Here is a 21,707-nt window from a genome sequence, read left to right on the forward strand (position 1 = left end):
GCTACATAGGTTCTCTGGTATCTAACCATGCATTTTTGAGCTAATATTGAAACTATGTAGTACAGTCTCTCACCCAGAAGCCACATGTAATCTTGGTGCCTACTAACAACAGCTCAGTTCATAGCACGCCTTTTCCTATGTGGAAGTGCTGATTTAAATCTTCTTTTGGTACCTGGGTGCCTAGTCTCAAAAATTTTTCAGGAATTTACTACCTTTAAGACCTCCAATCGTTTAACAACTTAGATTGTTAATGGATAACAAAGTTACTGTCAAAGACAGCATGGCAACATAAAAGCACAAAGTATCTTGCAACATAACCAGTAGCCTCAGGGGTAATACACACACAGCTATTTTCCTATTTTAGGAGTGCATTGACTAATTAAATGAAAGTGAGTTTCTCATAAATATATCTGAATATTGGCATTTTTAACAAGTTCTACAAAAAAAATGTTTTTCTACATCCCTGTTAACATTTTAAGTCTGTAAAGTGAATAGGGGGAAAAAAATGAAAAAGTATTATTGAACAGCTGTCAAATGTATAAAACAGAGGAAACAACCAAAAATAATCCACATATTTCTTCCACTTTCCTCATTGATTTGCCAGATGCCATAATCTTCAGAATTACTTGTAAATGAAGGAAATTAAAATTTTTCAAAGAGAATGTGATTTCCCAGTTAACTATGCCCCTTTAAGTGACAATGTCAATTTATTCTTCTTCAGCTCCACCGCTCTCAAAGCGAATAAAACTCGTTTAGAATGAATTTCAATCATATTCGATGTGAAATGCTGTAGTGCTCCTGAATGTATGAAGAAAAAAAAAAAATCAAAGTACAGTTTAGGATAGAAAACAAAGATTAAAGTACTCAGCCGAAGATAAAGGGCAATCTGGGAAGAGAAAAAAAATTATCTATTGTAACTAACAAAACTAGGCAATATCTCAGTTGATTTTATTAAATTGCTTATCATACATAACTGTTCGGTTTACAAAGTCTTCTTCAAAACAACTCAATGTTTGCGACCTGAGCAGATGAAAAGTAAACTCAAAGGGGAAATAATGTTTGTGTTACAACAGAAACATGCAGTTTTACTGCTGTTTGCATTGGCAGCTGTCAAAAATAAAACTGTAATTTATAGGACTTCAGACTCCAGATAGTTACAGACTAGTGACAAGCACTAATTCCTGCTGCAGTTTTCTCTACGTGGTACTACTACATCTTTACTCTATGTCAGAGAAAGAAGGCAAAAATTTTTTGGTTTTGGTTTTTTTCTCGTTTCCATATTTACTCCAGCAGGAATCAAAGTTGTTAGTTTTATCAAGAGATATTATATCATGTTGATTTGCCTATATGGAAATTAAACCAAAATTTCCAAAATTCTTGTTTTCATTTAAAAAAAAAATTGAAATAAATGTCAGGTGCTAATTATGATTACCATAAATCACAAGAAAGTCAAAGTTTTGATATGAACTGTTATTCCGTTATAAGTCACAAGCCACCTCCCAAAGCTCTTATTTTATATGCGCTACTCGTAACACTGAAATATCACTTTTGTTGATTTGCTGGTAACAGTTCCAAATTTTTACCTTCATCTCTGTTTTCTTGTTTTCTTCTTTTTTTCTGTGTATGCTCAGCCTATAGAAAAGGTAGTGTTGTAATATCAGCATCTCTACAGGAGTATGCAAGGAAACAATCAGAAACCATAGACTAGTAAATGCAGTAAGATACACAGGCAATGCTTAGTCATGTAACTAAAATCTTTTCTGAAATATGTTTAATAATATTACATTTTAATTTTGTTGTAGAGATTAATAATTGGAGCTCTTTCTTCCTCATTTAAGATTTATATAAACAAAATTTGGGGTCTTCCAATTCAAAGGTAATTCTTAACTATTTATCGTAAGAACAAAACGTGTTAACAGAGCTAATATAGAAATCACCTTGGGAAAAACACTAATACAAATTATACCATGTCAATTTATTTTAACAACGTTAACTTCATTAGGTTTGGTTTTAAAGTTAGCTGTACACACCATTTCCTAGATCAGTTTCTTGATAACCCATCAACTTAACTCCTTTGAGTCAGCAAAATTATTTAGACATTGAAAAGCATGCACTGCTTCTACCTTTGAGAGTGAATCTTACACTGCCTACCTTGCTGTGCTGTGTCTTAGTATAGTGATAAAAGAACATATTGAATTCCTTCAGGCATTCATCCTTCAGTTCATAAACTCCATGGCCAGACACACCTGGTTTCCTTAAAAGGGAATTTTTCATGACATACAGATTATTAATGCATCTTCAGCACATCTCTGAATGTGCACAAACTAATAACACAGTTTGCTATTCCATTTTGTTATTAGCATTTCCTCGGGAAGCAACGGTGGCTTCATCAACTTATAAGGAGAATAAAGTAGGTGCAGTTATCTGTCTTTAATTTTTGATACTGTACACTACACTAAATATTACAGAAATATTTCCAGTTTACATCACACCATGAAGTCATCGACAGGTAAATTAATCTTTAATTTATAGCTTAAGAGTATCAGACATTTGGACCTTACTGTCTTATCATGACATTTGGACCCTATAAAATCCAGCACTTTAACCAAGGTACAAACTTAAGTAACACAAAGAGCTACTTTCCAGCTGAATGAGCCAAAAGAGCATTTTTTGAACCTCCTACATCATTCCCAAGGCAAAATTACTAGGCACACCTGTAGCTGCCACTGATTAAAAATAAGCAAGCCACATGTAACTTAAAATAAGGTATACTAAAACAATTAAAATTACAAGACATTTTTGTGACAAAAACATAACAGATATATGAATCAGATTTTTCTCAACTCCTACGACTAATGCCTTTCCTACATGTGCACATATTAAACTTCCATCTGAATGCTCCAGCAAGTTAGCAACTCAGTAACATCAAAAACAACAATTTAGTGTCGTTGTCAAAGGCAAAACGAGTTGTTAAGGTTCTTGACCATCTCTGAAACTAAATAAACTTTTGAAGACTCTCCTACTAGTAACCTCAAGTACTAAACTCCCGAGACTCCTCAAATTTAATCTGAAGGCAGACAGGGGCAGAAGAAAAGAACATTCAGATGCTCCATACAGTTTGCTTTCCTGTGCATATTTGAAAGCGCATATATTTCAAGACAGCAAAATATTAGCTGAATGAAGACTGTGTAGGGCAGCCTGCGTAGCTTGTATAAGCTAAGAGCTCTTATTTCACTTTCATGCTACTGATAAAACAGTACTAAGAACTTACTTAAATGTAGCCACTTTGTCAATTACGCTCTCCAAGCCAGTTTCATTGTTCTCCTGGTAAAAAAATTTAGTTTGGAATAAATATATAATGATTCAAATATCTTCAGTAATATGCTAGGTATAACAAAGATAAACATACAGATTTAGATCAATTCCCTAATTCATATTTTGCCCATTGTTATTTAGAAAGTCTACATTCATAATAGACAAGTTAAAAATAAGTACCCAGTATAGACAATAAAAACGTTCATTCAGTCATGTAAAATTTGATTTCTAGCAGAGCTGATCCCCCTACACAGTGCCTTACCCAACCTCAGTGGAGGAAAAGCTAGAGGTTTTGGCCTTGATCACCAGCCCTAGAAGTTTGCAACGACTATAAAATTCAAATTGCTTTCTTCTCCTTTAGGTGGATTTTCAACAGGTAATACGGAATTGCAGGGCCAACTATGCTGTCAAATAGACCTGTACAAGACTCATCTTTCAACTGATTTGCACAGGTTTAAGTGATCAAAATTATAGGATCATTTTTTGTTGATGATGCACAAGACAGAATGGCTCCATGGTCCTACACGGCCAAAACAGAAAATAACTTTAAACCTTTGTCTTGAATCCAGGAGAGATACGTTTTTGAATACACTTCACCACAAAGCACAGTCCCCATATAATCCTGTTCAGATTAAACCATACTTGAATGGCATTTATCACATCAGTAAGGTGTAAAACCCCATTTGTCATGTTATACCATAATTCTGAAGGCAACAGTTACAATTTATACCAAAAATAAAACACTTCCATATAAAGATGTGGACTCCAAAGAGGAAAAAGACATAAAAAGAAAAAGTATTTAAGCAAAAAGCAACAATCAAACCAGAACTCACGTTTTCAGGCAAAGACTTGGTAATTGCACTGTGAGCCATTGGTTCAATACATAGCAGATGGATGATTTCTCTCATGATAACATCTTCCTTTGTTACGTTACTCACTCCAGGCACATATCTTTCCCCTACCAGGGTGCATCAAAAGAAGGAAAATAGCAAACATTACACTTAGAAAGCAATTTTTAATCTTGCACAGTGATAATGCTATTGCTGGATAGTTCATGATACAAGTTTGCATTCCTCAGAAAGTATCTGAGGATATCCTCTCAAGTATCTGAGAGGAGACAACAGGGAAGAATGGCTTTTATAGCTTAGGCTCCTAACAGGATGGGCTGAGATAGAGTTTTATTCTTCATAGTCTACCTTGATAGTCAATTACAAAGTTATCTCAAAACCTATTGCTTCCAGTTGACAAATACTTGTGTTATTGAACCACCTATTTAAAATAGGAATTTTCCAGTACCTTCTTCATACCATCTACTTAAAAAAAAAAAAAAAAAAAAAAAAAGCAGCCCGTTTTTTCAAACTGCAATTATGCATTAATTTCCAGGACAATAGTAGAGAGAAGAAAGAAACTTAATTACAAGCCATTAAAAACAAAAGAAATCCTCAAAATAGCATTAATACCATTTTTAGGGAAAACAGTTACTTACCCACAACGTAGATGAGAATCTGTAGCATCTCTTCTATTAATACATTACATTGTTTGATCAAATCCTACAAAAGTTGGAAAAAATCAGTTTAAAAAACACAGCCAGGAAAATCCGTCAAATGACAACGAGGTCAGCCTTCAAATGCATTACTTCACTGAAGCAGTGCATTGTAAGAAGAACACTCCATTCTAAAGAGTTGTAAAAAGTGCCTGCGCTTATAAAGCGGATATTATTCTGCAACTGAAGTGCAAAATTTACATGGAAGAAAGGAAAGAACTGAAAAAACATATCTCAAATGAAGGATTATGTAAAAGCTCAATCAAGCCACAGGAAGCAGCAGGACAGTCCAAAAAAGTTCAATTCCAAATCAAAAGACACACAACACAGCTTGAGAGATATAGAGATATTGAGAGCTTGAGAAATATTGTAGATAAATTAAATATTATTAACAAAGAAATGAGTTTATACCCAAGTAATAATTTCACCTTGTGAATGTGGAAGACAAAGAACAAAGACGAGCAGAGTTAAAGACATAAATGTGGAGGAGGCATATACTAGACAGGATGGATACTCTTCTGGTCCATTTGTTCAATCTTATGCTATGCTAGTACTACTGTTCTTTTAACATTTTGGTACCTGGAAAGCACTTTGAACTAAAATGTGTCAAGGAGGGCAAAGCCTGTTTGTTAATTTTGAATAAAAAAATCCTCAACTGTGAATACAAAATCATTTAACTAACTCCTAGGTCTTGTGTTGGCTGTGTTTTAGTGTGATCATAAAAATACAGTGATGAATAGAAACTAGTTTATCTATTAATGTTCCATAAACTCAAAAGTGGACAAATTCATCAGCTGGAATATCTGCCACTTACCTGATCTTTGGTGGGCTTCATCTTCTTGAAAGCATCAGCAAGCTCATATCTCTGCAGAATCAGCAAGAGGAAATGATTTGGATCCATAAGAGATGCACCAATCTGCCAAAAAAAAAAAAAAAAGTAACATGAACATCAGCTACCACTAGAATTTTTTTTTAATTATGGTTTTTTAAAATCAATATCACATTTCAAAATGATACTAAAACTAGTAATAACAAAAATTAAAGCAAATCGATTAAAACGTTATGAGTGACACAAGCAGTGATGGGGATTTTTGTCTTACGTGGGAAAAATTCAGAATATCTATACCTGGAGCATGATGATGTCTTTATCATACATCTCTTCTCTGCATTTAACATCTTGGTAATAGAACACCTACGAAATAGGAAAACAACACTTAAGCAGAGAAGTAATGTAAACACTGAAGTAATGCTGAACTAATGCACTGCACAAATTTTTTTTTTTTTAAAGTTGTACAGCACCTTTGTTTAGCCAAGGGAAAGTCTTGTGTTCCTTCCAAAACAAATGCATATTCTGACGGCAGTGAAAACTGGTTTTTCCACTTACCCAGAAAAAACCTACACCTTCACCTTCTTCCAAGACAACATAATTCAGATGGCTGCTGAGCCCTTCTTGCAAAAGTCCTCCACCTTTTCCCACCCCAGATCTGAAACAGAGACAGTTCTACAAGGGGCTAACAAGATTTCCTTTGGTTTTACCAAAGGGTCCTGTGAAAGGTAAATGCAGAAATTTTCTGCCTTCAAAAGACAAAAAAAGGTGAAGCCAAAGCATGTGAAATATAAGTACCTAGGATCAGTAAAAGTAAAATTCTGCCCTTATTGCACTAAAAAGGCAGCCAATAAGTACTACAAAATAATATTTGTTATTTTCTCTTATATGGCGCTCTAAAAGAAGTCCAGTATGAGATGCAAGTAGTTTAACTTTTCCACATAATAATTACCATACACTAAGAAATGCCTCTAACGTTTTATGTTGTAAAGCAACAGCAATTATATAGTCATTTCTTTAGCAGATCTGAGAGCAGGTTGGAAGAGATGTCAGTAACATTAATACTTTTTGACAGAAGGCAAAAAGAGAAATGAAAATATTTGTCTAACATGGGCCAGAGAGCCGTTAATGAAGCCGAAAATAAAGCCAGTCATCTAAATTCCCCTCTAGAAACCTATCAATTAAGCCAATTTTTGTAGGAGTGCCCACATGAGCTCCTTCTGCATTGGACGGAACAGCCACTGAGAACATAATTCGCATAAACTATCAGGATAGAGTCACTGCTGCATACTGTAGGGAGTACCTGGCTTATCAGGGAGAGCCCATTCCTTCTCCACATCTCTGCAGCGACCTGAGCAACCAAGACAAGACATCGCAAGGGATATTCTACTAGCAGGTCCACTTGGAATTCTTCCTAAAATAGTAATAATAATCAGGCAGTTTAATGTGTGTCTGTGTTACTAAAGTTATAAGAGATATTTTGGGGTGTTCTTTCTCCTTCCCAGGGTATAAATCACAAAAAGTGTATTTGAAACAAAAACTTACAGGAGAAACAAACTCATGCAGTCTTGAGATGGTTCCAGTCTTGCTTAATCGTACATGAAGGCCTATATAATGAACAGGAAAAAATGTGAAAATAAATCAAGAATCAGTCAAATTTGTCTTCCAACCAATTTTAAATGTTAGCTAAATCACCTTCAGTTCTGAGAATTAAAAAAAAAAAAAAAAAAGGACTGAATCAAACTTCATTTAGGAAACACTGGTGGTTTTTTTGTTTCGTTTTGCTCGTCTTGCTCTTTTTAAGATAGGAGATCTGTTACGTTATCACAACAGTTTTTTCCAGTCTTATAATCCATTATTTTAAGAATAAATCTAGTCACTTATTTAATTCATTAAAAGCATTGTTTAAAACACACAATGTCAGCAACAATAGAATCTCAAGACTACAAAGCTTAGCAGATGGTATCTTGGTAGTAAATGATCTGACAAAAAGCCTATAGCTTCAGGATAGCTTTCATCTGCATTTTAGAGAGAATGGCCATCGCTCACTGCTGTAGTCCTTTGTATTCCGACTGGAAATCTGCCCTAGCATGCTGCAAATACGTGTCTTAAGAGGAGCATTTTAACAGTCCTAAGATATAGGCGGCTGGGAAATAAATTCAAGATACAGTAACGGTGAACGCTCATTCAGGCATAACAGCTAGAAACAGAACTACAGAAATTAAAATATTTCAGGAAAAAAAAAAAAAGAAGACTGCCTAATGTGAAATTAATAAAACATGAAACTCTTCCTTCTCCTCTAACTTCTGCTTTCTGCTCTCTCCCCTGTTTAAAAAAATGCTCTCCAAACTCTATTGACAAATGGGGGGAGAGGGTTGAGAAAAATTTATCTGAGCAGGGTATCTGGTGAATGGAGATCCTCTGATCAGGAGGATGTCAGAAAGTGAGGGATTGATCTACGAAGCGCTTCATTTCAAATGCTTTGCAGAATTAAGAAATAAAAATTGATAACCTAACTCAAACAGCAGTCCAAATAAATCACAGCACCTACCGGCAAGAGTCCTAGACAGAGGTAAATGTATGCTGACAGGATCTGTAGACACTCTGTAAGGTCTGCTCTCCAAAGTATGACCACACAGGTGAAACACTGTCTTTTCCCGTGAACGGCCATTTGTGCTGCACCTCATCACAGCTTTGTGACATTCTTTATAGGCCTTCAGCAATAGCTCTTCCTAGAATTTAAAATAAATACATACAGATATACTTAAAGGTCATACCGATACACCAACATTCTTGCCTGTTTTTTCTGATGGCCTAAACAGCTGCTAAAAATCCACAGTATAATTACTATTCTGTTTCTTAATACTGAGAAGTATTGGACTGGAGCAGTAGATCATCAGATAAAGCTAATTGAGGACATCCTTCTACTTAAAGATCAACTCTATCAAATGCACTAAAACCTATGCGCTTATTAAGGCTGCAATATTTTAACGTTTCTCATTGTCTGCAGGCCAACTTGGATCAAGAAGCCCCTGAACTGCATTACCACTTCTCTTCTCTCCCTACTAAAAAATAAAGAAACCTATGCCAAAATGTCTTTAAGTTAACAAATTTTACATTTTCCTCCCTCCTCCCAGCACAGGGATAAGTTCCAGCACCATTAAGGACTTTCTTATAGCATAATTACCCAATTAGAGCTACGTTTCTGCAGTCCACTTCTGGACTCAGTGAATACCATACCCCTCAAAAACTTAAACTGTCAGATCACCATGAACCTCATTAGCCAAAATTCTGAAGGTAAGAGAGATGGGCTCTTTACAGTTTGTCTGGTACACTGCTCAGCTTTGTCATCTAGAGGATAATATTCCTTTGGGATCGCCTCTCTCTGTCCTATATCACAGACAAAGTCTTTTGGACTCATGTTTTGTGGAGGCCTTATGTACTACTGTACAACAGTGAGCTTTTCCAAAAAGCTATTAATGCACATGAGAATACTCACAAAAGGCATACATGTAAGAACCTCAGACAACTGATTTGCTTACATCACAGGCACACCACTCTTGGAACATCAAAAGAATATTCTTCAGCTGCATCTGTATAGCAATGGCTGCTTCCCAGTCAGGGTCCACCTCAATGTGCTGACCAATCTGTCTTTTTATCTCCTCCATTCCCTGAATGGAAGAAGCCACAAAATATTCAAGCTAGATTAGTGATAACACATTTAAAACAACAGAAGAACCCATAAGCAAATGCTAAAACATAGGCCGTTCAGATTTAGCTAAGAGAGTTAAACAACTGTAGAGGAAACGCTACTTCTTCACCCACCCAAGAAAGGGACCACAGAATTTAATGATTTCAATTGTATGTTTAATCCACAGCATTGCTATGGTCAAACAGATGAGGAAAGGAGAGTCCTGCAATATCTTTATAACAGCATATTAGAAATAAATGATTTAAATGTATTGTACCTGCATGCAAGTTAGAATCCTTAGGAAAGAAACAAATCCTTCTAAAAACCGCTCCCTCAGACGGTCTGTCCATAATGTAGGCTTGCTGATTAAGACATACCTGTCCCCAAAGAAAACATTATCTTCTGTTGCTCACACTTCTCTGCTGCTCATGCTTGTATTTAAAGTATTCATTATATTAAAATAATCAACACCACCATCACATTACATCCCCATCTCAAACTCCTCCTTTTTTCCCTTCTAATTTTCCCCAAACATTACAGGTGCTAGAGTTAGGAATTCGAAATTAAACAAAATTTGAACTCCAAGCTATTTGGGGTGGTTTGCTGTTACATTATTAATCACATTTATTAATTTGGGACCTTGAAGAGTGGAAAGTGCTACGCAGATGAAGATTATACAACTTTTCCAGAATAACAATGAATAGAAGCCAAATCTCCTGTAGCCTCTGACAGCAGATATACTGTTTATTAACACAATTGTTATATGGACTGATATCATTTAAAAAGATCATAGATATGTTTACAGAGTATATAATTGTGGCATCTGAAAACTTACCACTGAAAAATAAAACTTCAAAATTCCATACGCTTATTTTTTTTTTTTTTTAGCAGTTTTATTTATCACCAGATTTCTAATTGAAACACCCTGTCCTATTTCCAGTTTTCTAAGAATTGTCCAAGCTTCTCAACTTCACACTAACCTGAGGTCATATATTACTGCATATACCCGGTTCAGTTTGTCCTGGCTGTAACCTTGGAAGTTGAACTTGTCATTTTTGTCTAGGTACTCCGGTAGCACTTCCAGGAGTGTCTCTGTAATGGTGGTAATTACACTTTGCTCTTCAATAAGATGGCGGGCCTGCAAGAAGAAAAGTATTCAACAGTAGGAATCTGCCTGAGTTAACAGTGTTAGGACAAAAGAGAACCTGACAGCGTAGCGCTCAAAGCAGCCTAAAGACGGACAGATATTTTTCACTGCTGTAGGCTGACTGAAGTATATTTGCAGTGAAGACGGTGGTGCCCACAGGTGTGCCATATCCTGCTACAGTTTTGATCTACAATACAGTACATCAAGCTCAAAGTTAACAGAATGTATCTTCAGTCTTTAATAAACTGCCATACCATTCCCTATTGAGAAAAATCACAAGGTTACATGGCTTCACATTATTAAAATAGCAGTGATGCCAGGCAGAAGTGCTCAATTAACCAACAGCACTCTGGAAAAAAAAAAGAGCCATGGCTGCAAATAGAGGTACGATCAGAGGAAGTAGAAAATATTTCAACTGCATGATTCCTACAAATACTCTTGTTCAGGTAAATAAAAGCTGATGAAAACAAAATAATGAAACAGGGACTGCTCCATGATGTGATTAACCCTACCTGTATCTCTCTTCTGGCTCATTTTGCCTATGCTGATTTTTTTTTTTATTTAGTGATAGACTTTACTGATAAAATATATATTACTTAGAAGATAGATTATCATGTTTATGCCCTTGTATATTCTTTATGACGTGTAAATTAGTTCATTTTCTCAGTATTTTGCTCACTCCCAGCTTTTTTTCCCAGTAAAATATTAAAAATATCAACTCCTCTCTTCCCTAATTTTGCTGGAGAGAACGGGTAAGAGTTTTTCCCCTGAATCCAGTCTTTTCCACTAGAAATTATTTTAAGCGTTTGTAAGGAGTCCAAGCTACAAAAGAACCTGCAGTATTTATTATGTATGAACACAGTAATTTCTATCAGCTGAGCATGTTTCTTTGCTGTGACAGCTTTAATGTAATAGACCTACTCTTCTTCCTAGAAAGATCATGTAGAAAAGGCCTGAAATTCTAATGTAAAAAACAAACAAACAAAAAAAAAAAAAGCTTTTTTCTGGCCCCACTAAAAGTCAGTTTTAAAGTTACCTAAGAAGGTTAACATGAACAGTAAACTCACACAGAAACTTAACACAGAGAATGGTGCTGCCTAGAACTCCCACCTACTGGCATTCCTTCTAACTTTTCTAATGAATTTTCACACAACCTCAGGCTTTGGTTTCACATTGACCTTAAAACTCAAAATCATTCATTTTTGACTCAGCAATGTACACAAACTCTCGGCCAAGTACAACAGTAGCTTGCAAATGTGGTACTGTCAGCAATTATCACATTTATTTTACATTCCTCATAGATATAAGTTGAACATACCAGAGTGGGTACAGTGAACATCTGAACAGAGAGTGCTGTCACAGAGAGAACTCTGTCATGATCATCATTGATGTATTCTTTTTGCAATGACTTGTAATACTAGGAAAAGAGAATATTGAGGAAATCAAACAAATAAATCTAGCTTAAATTAAAAGTGTTTACTTTTTTGTTTGAAGGAATTATTGTATTTGAGGTGTACTTCATACTTTCTAACAGATGCAGTTCAAATAACAACAACAAAAAAGGCACAACGCCCTCAATGCAAAATACTTAAGCCCGTGTCCCACTGGCTTAACGTTACAGTTGAGCACAAATTTAACTGTACTGCCAGATTGCAACCAAAATATTTTACCTCCTACATATCAATCTTCCTCAAGAAAAGAAATAAAATGTCTTAAAAAAAAGATCGATAAAGTCATTAAGTTATTAATAAAATGAGTTTTCTTCTTCCTCCAGGGAACTGTATGGACAATTATCAAACAGCTGCCTAAAAAGTTGTGTACAATGAGTAATGCAAGTCCTTCTTTGCTTTGTCTCAGTCCAGTGAAAACCATGAAGTGTCAGTCACCTTAGGTTTACCAGAGTTAAGTCTCCCACAACACCAGAAAAAATTTGGACTTACGCTCTGTATATTTCTTAACTATTTTATCAGTATTTAAAAAAAAAAAAGATGTTTCTAGTTCATTTGCTGTTTCAAAAGATAAAGAAAATGCTAACAATACTGCATTCATAAAGATCATATATACCTACGTAGCTGTAAGAAACAGACTAGTGACACTGGAATTAATAGGCTCGCTACAGGCTGAGCTAGTAGTTGAAGCTCTGCATGTTGAAAAGACATTATTTATACAGAAACAATTTTCAGATTTTGGGGGAAGTTTCTGAAGTTACTAAAAATTCATTGTGTAAAACACAAATAACCAGTTACCTTCACAAATTCCACAGCAAAAAGTTTTTTGTACTCCATTTCCATGAAGAAACTACTGAAGATAAGTTCATGAAGAACCTTCCTTGCTCCTGTGAAGAGTCAACACAATTCACTTCACTTTATTGCACTAAGATGCAGGTTTTTATGGAAGAGATGAACAGGTTAAAAATGATAAATTAAAAATCATTAAAAGCCTTGAAATAGTTATGAAGCGTACGGACAAAGTTATCCATACCACTATGCCCTCTATTTTTAATAAACACTTACTGGTATGTAAGCATCAAGTCCCTCACAGGATTCTTCAAAACACATAGAGCAGAAAACTTCAGATGGCAAATACATATCCAAAATATCAATTCTTTAAGCCCTATAACTAAAACTTGTATCAAAAAAACATGATAGACAAATAATACAGAAATGTCAACTCCATGTTAACATGGTACATGCTTATTTTTACACATTTGTTAAATATAAAAAAAAGAATTTGCCTCTTCAGTTTATAGCAACATGAATACACAAACCTTTATGAAGTTTTGCGTCCCAAAGCATCAACTTGCTTATGAAGCAGGGCTTTTCAGACCCAGCATCTTCTTTGAGACATATCTGACAGAAGATCTGCCGAAAGTCACCTGTAGGGAGAGAGTTATTCATTTGTACAAGAACACTTTGAAATCAAAGGATCCAAGCCAACAGAATAGAATTACAGAATTCTGTTCTTTTTTTAAAGGAGGAAAGAAAAAGGCACTTAAGAAGTATGGATCAGTTCTTAATAACCACCTTCCTCGGTGAACTCCCCACATATTCCCTTCCTTCCATTATCTCTACCCTCTTTATGTGAAATAAATCCAGTGATGCAAAAGAATATTTTTAAATGACGTGTGTTTAGACAGCTTTGCAAAGCAGATCTACAAGAAGAGTGCACTATACTAGTACAGAAGTGCATAGGCTAGACTAGTCTCAGCTACTCCCCACACTGGGCCCTCAAAGTCCATACTGTGTAGGATTTCAGAATATTATTTTATACTGTCTTTCACCTGTCAGTAAACACAGTATTTGCTGAAGCATTTTGAGGATCAACATATCATAGTCACCCATGGGTTACTAAAGTTAGGAAATGAGCTCTTACATTAATAATTTCCAATACGCAAAAGGAAGAGTAGAGTGTCATGAACCAAGTTCCTGTCAACTTGGAAATAAATAGTTTTGAATGCTTCTAGATCAGCATTCTCTCACTAGAGGCAAAAACAGAAAAAAAAACAGAGACCACCAGACCACCAAAAATTCCACTTGAGTACAGAACATATTACTGGAGACTAAGCAGTGAGTAGAGCTAAGTCTACACATACTTGTAAGGTGCAAAGAATTTTTATAATGGCCTCAGTTCGTCAAAACAAAGGTATGACAAAACCCAATATTAGAAATCAAAACTAGATATATTCAGGCAAGAAAGAGTGCACAATTTTCTTTTAAACTGTAAGTGCAGTCAAACAGCAGAACAATTCTTGAAAGTTGAAGAAAAGTGTTACACTACTCCACAAATTTTGAAATTAAGACTTTTTTTTGGGGGGGGGAGGGGGGTTCTTTTACTGGTATGGTCTAATTTAATCACAACTATCAAGTCTGAAGCAGGAATTAATTCCAGTAGAAAATGTATGCTTTCACCGATAGAGATGTTCTGCAGCTTTCCACCAGCACTGGGGACAGCAGCTTTTAAGGAAAGAAGTCACTGAAATAGGGTATGTGATGTTGAAACTGAGGATTACAAAATTTTGAGATAAAAAAGATAGAGCACAAGGAGGGAAAGACTGACTTATTGCAGCAAGAAGGAACAAAGTACTGCTGCTCATAACCATATTGATGGATATCAGCATTTATATTGATGTATTATTTATTTACTACTTATGAAGAACGTGAAAGTATTTTAATAAGGGGATATCATACATAGCACTACTGAAGATTTTTTTTTTTGAGCGATGTTATTCACTAAATTATTGACATGTTATTATTGTAACAAAATGAGTTACGCTTACTTGAATAGCTCATGAGTTTGTTCAGCCAAGAACCAAGACGCAAGGCAAACTTCTGGTGAGCCATAACATCAGCATGCAGAACCTCCACGTGAAGTGGTCGTTGAGAAACATTTTCAGAATGCCTCTAGAAATCAGGTAAAAAAAAAAAAAAAAGATATAAATGAAAAATAGCATGAATTTTCACATTCGTCTTCAACATCTGTTATCTCTCCCAAGCCTATCTTAATGGCAAATCCTATCAAAAAAAGAAATCAGGTGATGTTTAGGTTTTGAAGACACGTGTCTAGTTTTTAACCAAACGTAGTGGGTTAAATTCGATTTCAAGAAGTTCACAGGTAGGTCATAAAAACATGGAAATCCTAAGTCAAAGATAACACAACAGACAAATTAGTCTTAAGTATTAAGAAAAACAAACAAACCAACCTCATCACTGAATGAGAAAAATATTTTGGAAAGTTACCTTGATTTCTTCTTTTGCTTCCTGACAAGATGCATAATGTCCTGCCTTAACAGCTCTACGACCCTGTGTAAAGAAAATACTGAATATGAGACCAATGTAAAACACAACAAAAAGTCACAAACCTGATCTTTGGGTTTTTTTTATTATTCATGAAAGAAAACATGGGACAAACATCACTTATCGTGCTTTTGGACATCTAGGAGCAGACCAAAAATAAATTATTTCTAGAGAACATCTATTTGAATTAAATTAACATTGAAACAACTTAAGAAAAGCAAACTCCGGGTATTTTAACGTTATAAAGACAATATATGTATACAATAAAATGGAAGAGAGAGATTTCTGCAGAATACTGTAAACAGAAACCATGACAATTTTCTTCCTAGCAGAAAATATACTGATCCCGACCTGCTTTTCCACAGTTTTTGCTATTATTTCTTACTTCTCTAGATAAAATAGTGGTGTATATTAAAGTCAGTGAGTTTGATAGCTCTTTCAATAAAGCCAAAGAATAGCATCAGCTTAGTCCTCAAATTCCGCTGAAAGAAAATAGGAGCTATGGGCTTCCAAAACGGGTTTTCTATACAGCAGATTTTCACACAAGAAGAGAGGAAGTGACAGTGTTGTGGAAGTGTTTTAATTAAAACAAAATAATATAACCCAGTCCTGTGATGTAGTAGGTGCTTTGCAAAAAGAAAAGTCATGTCAACTCTGATCTAAAATCTAGGTTTCATTCAAAAGGAAGCTTTCAGAAATTCACAGAACAGTGAAGGCAAACCTCTACAGGTTACTGTATAACCATGTATATACATACATATTTTACAGACCTGAAACTGCAGAAGCATTGTAGCAACATAAGACCAAGAGAGCATCTATAAATAAGTAACTAATTTTCATTACCCGAGCAACAAGAAACACAAAAAGAAAACAACACGCTTTTCACAGATTAAAAAGGGATTCTAATATTAGTAAGATGTTTTTACATGTAAATATACAATGCATAAATATATCGCTACAGGCATACAAATAAATACAGTTTCTCTGTGTGTACATGCAAAGTAGTTTACATTTTTGTGTAGAAAACAAGTATCATTATATTATAAGATAACTGGCATTCTGAATGCGTCTGCTTTTTCAAAAGGAAAAACGTGTATCTACATCAATGGTATAAGGTCTCTACATGGTCTCAAACATTGGTCTGAGAAATGAAGCAGCAAAATCATCAGGTTCACACTCTTTCCCTTATGGATTTTTCCTTGTTTCATCTGTTTAATTTGAAGCTTCAAGACTTACAAATTAAATCTGAGCCAGAAAGAACACTAATTCTTGCAAAATGCAAGCAAAAATTCTGTTTAAACATGACTGAATATGCACGTTGCTGTGTTAATGTTTTATTTTAACGGCATTTGTCTGAAATGCCAACTTCTGTCATCCAAGGAGGAAAAAAAAAAGAAAAAGAAATTACAGAAAATGTCATAAACAGATGAAAGAGGAACAACTTAAGATAAATCAGGGTTTATTCCCATTTTCAAGAAACTAGGTTTGCCAAGAAACAAAAATTAACCCAGTCTGAAAACCTTCCTGAAGCAAGTGTTGATTAACAATTGGTCTGCAACATGCCTTTTTCTCTCCAAGTTCCACTATTCCAGAAACAAAGATTCAGTGATCAAAAGATTATAGTAGTGCTTCTTAATGATTAAAAAGGGGCTCTCCCTCAAACAAAGAGTGGACTAACCTCTTTATCTATGGCAGTGGTATGCAACTGGGCTTCACCAAGCTCGCAGCCGAGTGCCCTTTGCAGGCTATAGATGACATGATCATAAGAATGGTGTTCATCATTGAAAAGGACACAGTAGTAGTTGTCTGCCTTCTCTCTACTGGGAAAAACCAAGCATTTCATCATACAAATAAAAAGAAAATTTTAAATATCCCATCCAGCACACGAACAGATCACTTGAAAGCTCATGAGAGAAATGACAAACACCAACAAATAAATTATAGAAGAAAATTAAGCATATTCTTCACGCGAAGGACAGCAAAAATTTGCTCGTTATCTACACCAGGCCAAACCACGGAAACTATGTATCAAGTACAAAAGAGCTTTTACATTATTGGATTAATCCATTATTATTCCCTCTCTCTGCCTTTTTAGGAGTTCATTCTTCTTTTTAATATGACACAGAAGTCTTTTTCCATCTTGACTGAGGAACGTCACACATTACTTTTTCCAGGAAGCATTAAAAGCTTATCTGTATACTACTGTATTTCAAAAACACTATAGTATTATTTACAAAGCTTTTGACATTAATAAGTTTGCATGAACGTAGCAATACCGACAGACAAAGTTATTAGCAAAGTTCGTAACACCTCAGAGACAAAATTGGAAATACTCTCTACCTGACTGTGAGCTCCAGAGGTAGTTCCTTCTCTTCTTCCCATATAAGCATATCTACAATATATTTTATCACAGCAGGAAACACCCTCTTAGAGTGTTCCATAACCTCTTCGTTCAATTGACATTCAGAATTCTGTAAAAAATGAGTTAAAAATCAATGTAGAACAGAAATTTAAAAAACGGAAAAAGGGGGTTAGTAAAATACCTCATTACTGTTTTTTTCTTTAAACAGGAAATAAACCTTCTATGATTTTTAAGCAAACTCATCTCACCTAATTTCTTTCCTTTAAATTATTTCATCCTGAAACCTGTCAGTATTATTCCAACAGTTTCATCCACCAATTTTTATCCATTTGGTTTTTACTTAGGGACAGGCTATGAAAGGCTTCACTAAATATGTTAGGAAACTTCAGGTTCATATACGTTAAGTTACAACATCTGGTAAACAGGTTTCTGTATATCTGAAGATATTAAAAGTTTGCAGTCCAGACCTATATTCTTCCCCTGTATTGGCATTCTTTTCTGTCTGTGTGTGTATTCTCTCAAATATTTATGAGACTCCTTGAACAGAATCATGCAAGTAAATCCAACTCTGTCTTCTTTTCAGAGATCCCATGCCAGATTTATTCATTATTCAAAATATCGTTATAAATCGGCGTATTTCCCATCCACCCAGGCAAATCCTATTAAGGGAATCATCTACACCATATGATAACATTATGAATCCTTTCCCTAACATCTTAGCAGGAGAGAAAAGGAGACTGTAAACAAAGAAAATAATTTCCAAATATACTCTTAAGTACAAGTCTCAGATCATTTTCAAAGATGTTCTTTTTGTGAAAAGGGGGATTTAATCCAAAGGCCCTAAACAACAAAAACGTCTTTTAATATTAATGAACTTTTCTTAATAACACCTTTCTTCCCGCACATGCATATATAAATTGTATATAACATTGTTATTAATGATGATGCAAGCAAATCAAGTGATTCATATACAAATATTACATAGGAAGAGAGGCTGATATTTTCTAGAGTACTTGCACAGAATTTCCCATAATTTTAGGATCAACTAAACTGTCTAGAAAATTTAAGTATGTATTGGGCAGAGGGAGAAAAGATGAAAAAAGAGGATTCCTTAGAAAGCACTTCCCATGTGACTTCTGTTCCCCAAGTACTAAGGGCACTCACCTCTGCAATAAACAAGTTGACAGGTGTAAGTATAAAAGAACAATACTGATCTGTTTAATATAGCTAAGAATTATGTTCTTGAAAAAGGCCTAAATCAATTATGCAGTCACATTTATGCATTTATGAAGTAAACAGCTTAAAGGAAAAAAAAAATCAAGTAAAATTGCAATATGTTCATATAATGCAAGAGCTAAAAAGCAGTGGAAGAGAAGTAGAAAATGCATTGACATGACCAATTGCTTCCAGAGGTCTAACTACAGTTTTCTGACCTGATAAGCATTAGAAGAATAATTTGGAGTCATAAATATAAATTAAAATGTCTGCCAATGAAATCATGGTCTATAAATATCATCATGTGTACATATTTAACTTTGGATAAGATTTTGATAGACCTTGGTAATTAAGAACGTAAATATCTGGACTTCTTTTACTCCCAGGCCTGACAAAGCTATCACCATTGTTAAGTTTGGAACAAAATCAGAAAAATTACGATGTTACGAATAATCTAATTGAACTGAGCTTTATGTTTTATGTGCTTATGTTTTTCACAATATTCTTAAGAGTTTGGCTTTTTAAGTGTTAACATACATCAAGCAAAAATGATAAGAGCAGGAGGAAAATAAGCAACTGTGCACAGAGATATTCCAAAGGAACCCTGTAGTGAGAAATGTGGTCTCCTTCCATCTATAGGAGAAATTAAAGGAAATCCTATCAAGAGATTTATAAACTACTAAAAAGGGGGGTTGCACATCACTCTATACACATAGTTGAAAAGTTAACTGGTGAAAGGCAATCTCCAATGCTATCCACATTAACAAAACTCACTGTAAAACAAATGAAGATATATCTGATGTAAACTGAAAGGGTAAATGTAAAATTTCCTTAGAACTAGGCCTAGAAATGCATTATAATCTAAGCATCAGGTAAAGCTTCAAGAAACACATTCGTAGAGGCATGAACAAAGAACGTTCGGATTTCTAAGTCAGACAGCTTTTCGGTAAAATTTTGATAAAGTTTTTGGTGGTTCACCTAACAATTATTTCTGGACTATTTTATTGGTATCTAAAAGCTGATCTAAAGGAGCGGGGAATGGGGTAGGGGAGAGAATATGCTGTTACAGCTTCAAATATCAGATCTGTGAAGTCAAAATTTCTACCTTGTGAAGAAACAGGTTCTCCACCAAGAAGAAAGAAATTCATGAAGCCATTTTAAGGCTTCGGTCAGAGTTGGAAGAATTATAAAATACTACTGTTTTGGACTGTAAAGTGCTGAAACAATTATTAGATCTTATAAACAGATCTAAGCTTTTTCAAGCTGGGAAATACAATACATTTTGTTTGGAATCTCTGCTCAAGGTGGTGACAACAGACGCTGTTCTGCCCAGTCCTTCATTTCTTCCATTTTAGAAACATGTGTTGTCTTTCTGCTACTACTACTAAGACAGTTTTGTGCTTCTGAAGAGTAGCTTTTACGTACAAGTCAGTCCCAACGTGAAGCTGTGTAACGTGAATAAGTTGCACAGAAAGACTTGGACATGACTGCAATTCCATGTTCGGAGGGAAGCAATATTAGGCAGGGAGTTCTACACACAAGAATGTCTCAGTCACAGCCATTGTAATTGGTTGAATGATACCCAAGCTTTCTGAAAGCCTTGGAAACTTAAAAGAATGATGAAATGTGCACGTTGGGAGGCCTGAGGACCAGGGGAGGCATCTGAAAGGGAATCCTATCTCTGATCAGCTCTCAGCTGCAGAAGTGATACTTTCCATTCTCCCTGGTATTAAGAAGTTCTATCCTCATGTAATTATACGTGAAAAATATGCTTTGAATTATGGTGGTGTTTATGAACCACTCATGCTCATTTTAACCTTACCAGGATCACATCAGACAAACTTGCCTCCACTATTTCTGTGATGGATTAAAACATCCTAAAGATATGTAGCCCCATGTAGAGAATAGCGTTCCCTTTGCTTGTTTATATGAAGCACAATACAGCATTATCTATCACGGTTTGTGATGGTAGACTTCTTAGAGCGGAAAGAAAAGCTGCATATGCTTACAATCTCTCCATTTACTGGCATTTTGGACTAGATCTATAACGCAACGCACAGCAGGGGCCCTGAGCTTGGACTAATAAACTTCCAGATCTGCCACTTTGTGGTTAAATTAGGAGACAGGCAGATAAGCATCTCAGGGAGCACTGGATTCATACCTCATTCAGGCTGGTCCTCGTTGAGTGTTGAGTATTGAGCATTGCTTGTTTTCTCAGCTCTACTTTCTGGTTTAAATTAAACTAGTTTATTTATCAGTAGTTGAATAAATGAGAAGCACAACAAGTACACAAATGACTCAGAAGAGGGGTAGCAGACACTGACCTCAAGTAGGATGTGGTCCTATTATATTTATTTCTATCTAGAATAAACTTGAGCCAACTATATGACATTCTTTTTCTTCACTATTCCAGTTCAAAATCCAGTAAGTTCCCCCAAAACCCCAAAGTTCCAGCTAACATGAATAAATTTAGACTAAAAAGGTGAGAAAAAGAAGCTGCACAGAGTTGCATCAACCCCTTACTGGAGTTAGCACTAATGCTTTGTCTCATTTTCCTGTGAGATCAGTGCTCTTTATTTCTTTTCCATCTGAATTTTTTGCCAGACCATAGGGAACAATACTTTTGCAACACAAATAAAGGAGCAATTAAGGGTCCATTTGACAAATGCTAAAGCTTTTTTTTTTTATCCTGAGCATCTCAAAACAGAAAGTAGAACTCAGACCTCCTCGGGAAAAAGCAGTTTTACCTGAAGCAACATATTTGCCTACATACTTTTTGAAAATTATTTATAAGATGGAGTATTTCTTTTTAACA

General features: G+C 35.2%; 1 protein-coding gene across 8 annotated transcripts in view; it reads right to left on the reverse strand.

The window, feature by feature from the left end:
* UBR1 (ubiquitin protein ligase E3 component n-recognin 1) overlaps positions 1-21,707 on the reverse strand; it is a 73,178-nt gene that overhangs the window by 35,486 nt on the left and 15,985 nt on the right. For 5 of the 8 annotated variants that reach the window (XR_011141488.1, XM_068946031.1, XM_068946029.1 and 2 more), the window contains exons 5-24: positions 17,656-17,786; positions 16,994-17,135; positions 15,259-15,321; positions 14,799-14,922; positions 13,290-13,397; positions 12,769-12,857; positions 11,841-11,939; positions 10,356-10,513; positions 9,653-9,752; positions 9,227-9,355; positions 8,236-8,416; positions 7,230-7,291; positions 6,988-7,098; positions 5,985-6,050; positions 5,673-5,774; positions 4,802-4,865; positions 4,149-4,273; positions 3,272-3,324; positions 2,152-2,254; positions 1,584-1,632 (exon numbers count right to left, since the gene is read on the reverse strand). Coding sequence is in view for 7 of the 8 variants with exons in the window: in XM_068946031.1 (XP_068802132.1) it covers positions 1,584-1,632; positions 2,152-2,254; positions 3,272-3,324; positions 4,149-4,273; positions 4,802-4,865; positions 5,673-5,774; positions 5,985-6,050; positions 6,988-7,098; positions 7,230-7,291; positions 8,236-8,416; positions 9,227-9,355; positions 9,653-9,752; positions 10,356-10,513; positions 11,841-11,939; positions 12,769-12,857; positions 13,290-13,397; positions 14,799-14,922; positions 15,259-15,321; positions 16,994-17,135; positions 17,656-17,786 (2,059 nt within the window). In the remaining variant the exon portion in view is untranslated. The remainder of the gene's footprint in view (positions 1-1,583; positions 1,633-2,151; positions 2,255-3,271; positions 3,325-4,148; positions 4,274-4,801; positions 4,866-5,672; positions 5,775-5,984; positions 6,051-6,987; positions 7,099-7,229; positions 7,292-8,235; positions 8,417-9,226; positions 9,356-9,652; positions 9,753-10,355; positions 10,514-11,840; positions 11,940-12,768; positions 12,858-13,289; positions 13,398-14,798; positions 14,923-15,258; positions 15,322-16,993; positions 17,136-17,655; positions 17,787-21,707) is intronic. The other 3 variants (XM_068946032.1, XM_068946030.1, XM_009684664.2) reach the window with 1 other exon arrangement.

Source organism: Struthio camelus, chromosome 5, assembly GCF_040807025.1.
Source record: "Struthio camelus isolate bStrCam1 chromosome 5, bStrCam1.hap1, whole genome shotgun sequence".
In the NCBI taxonomy this organism is placed as follows: domain Eukaryota; kingdom Metazoa; phylum Chordata; class Aves; order Struthioniformes; family Struthionidae; genus Struthio; species Struthio camelus.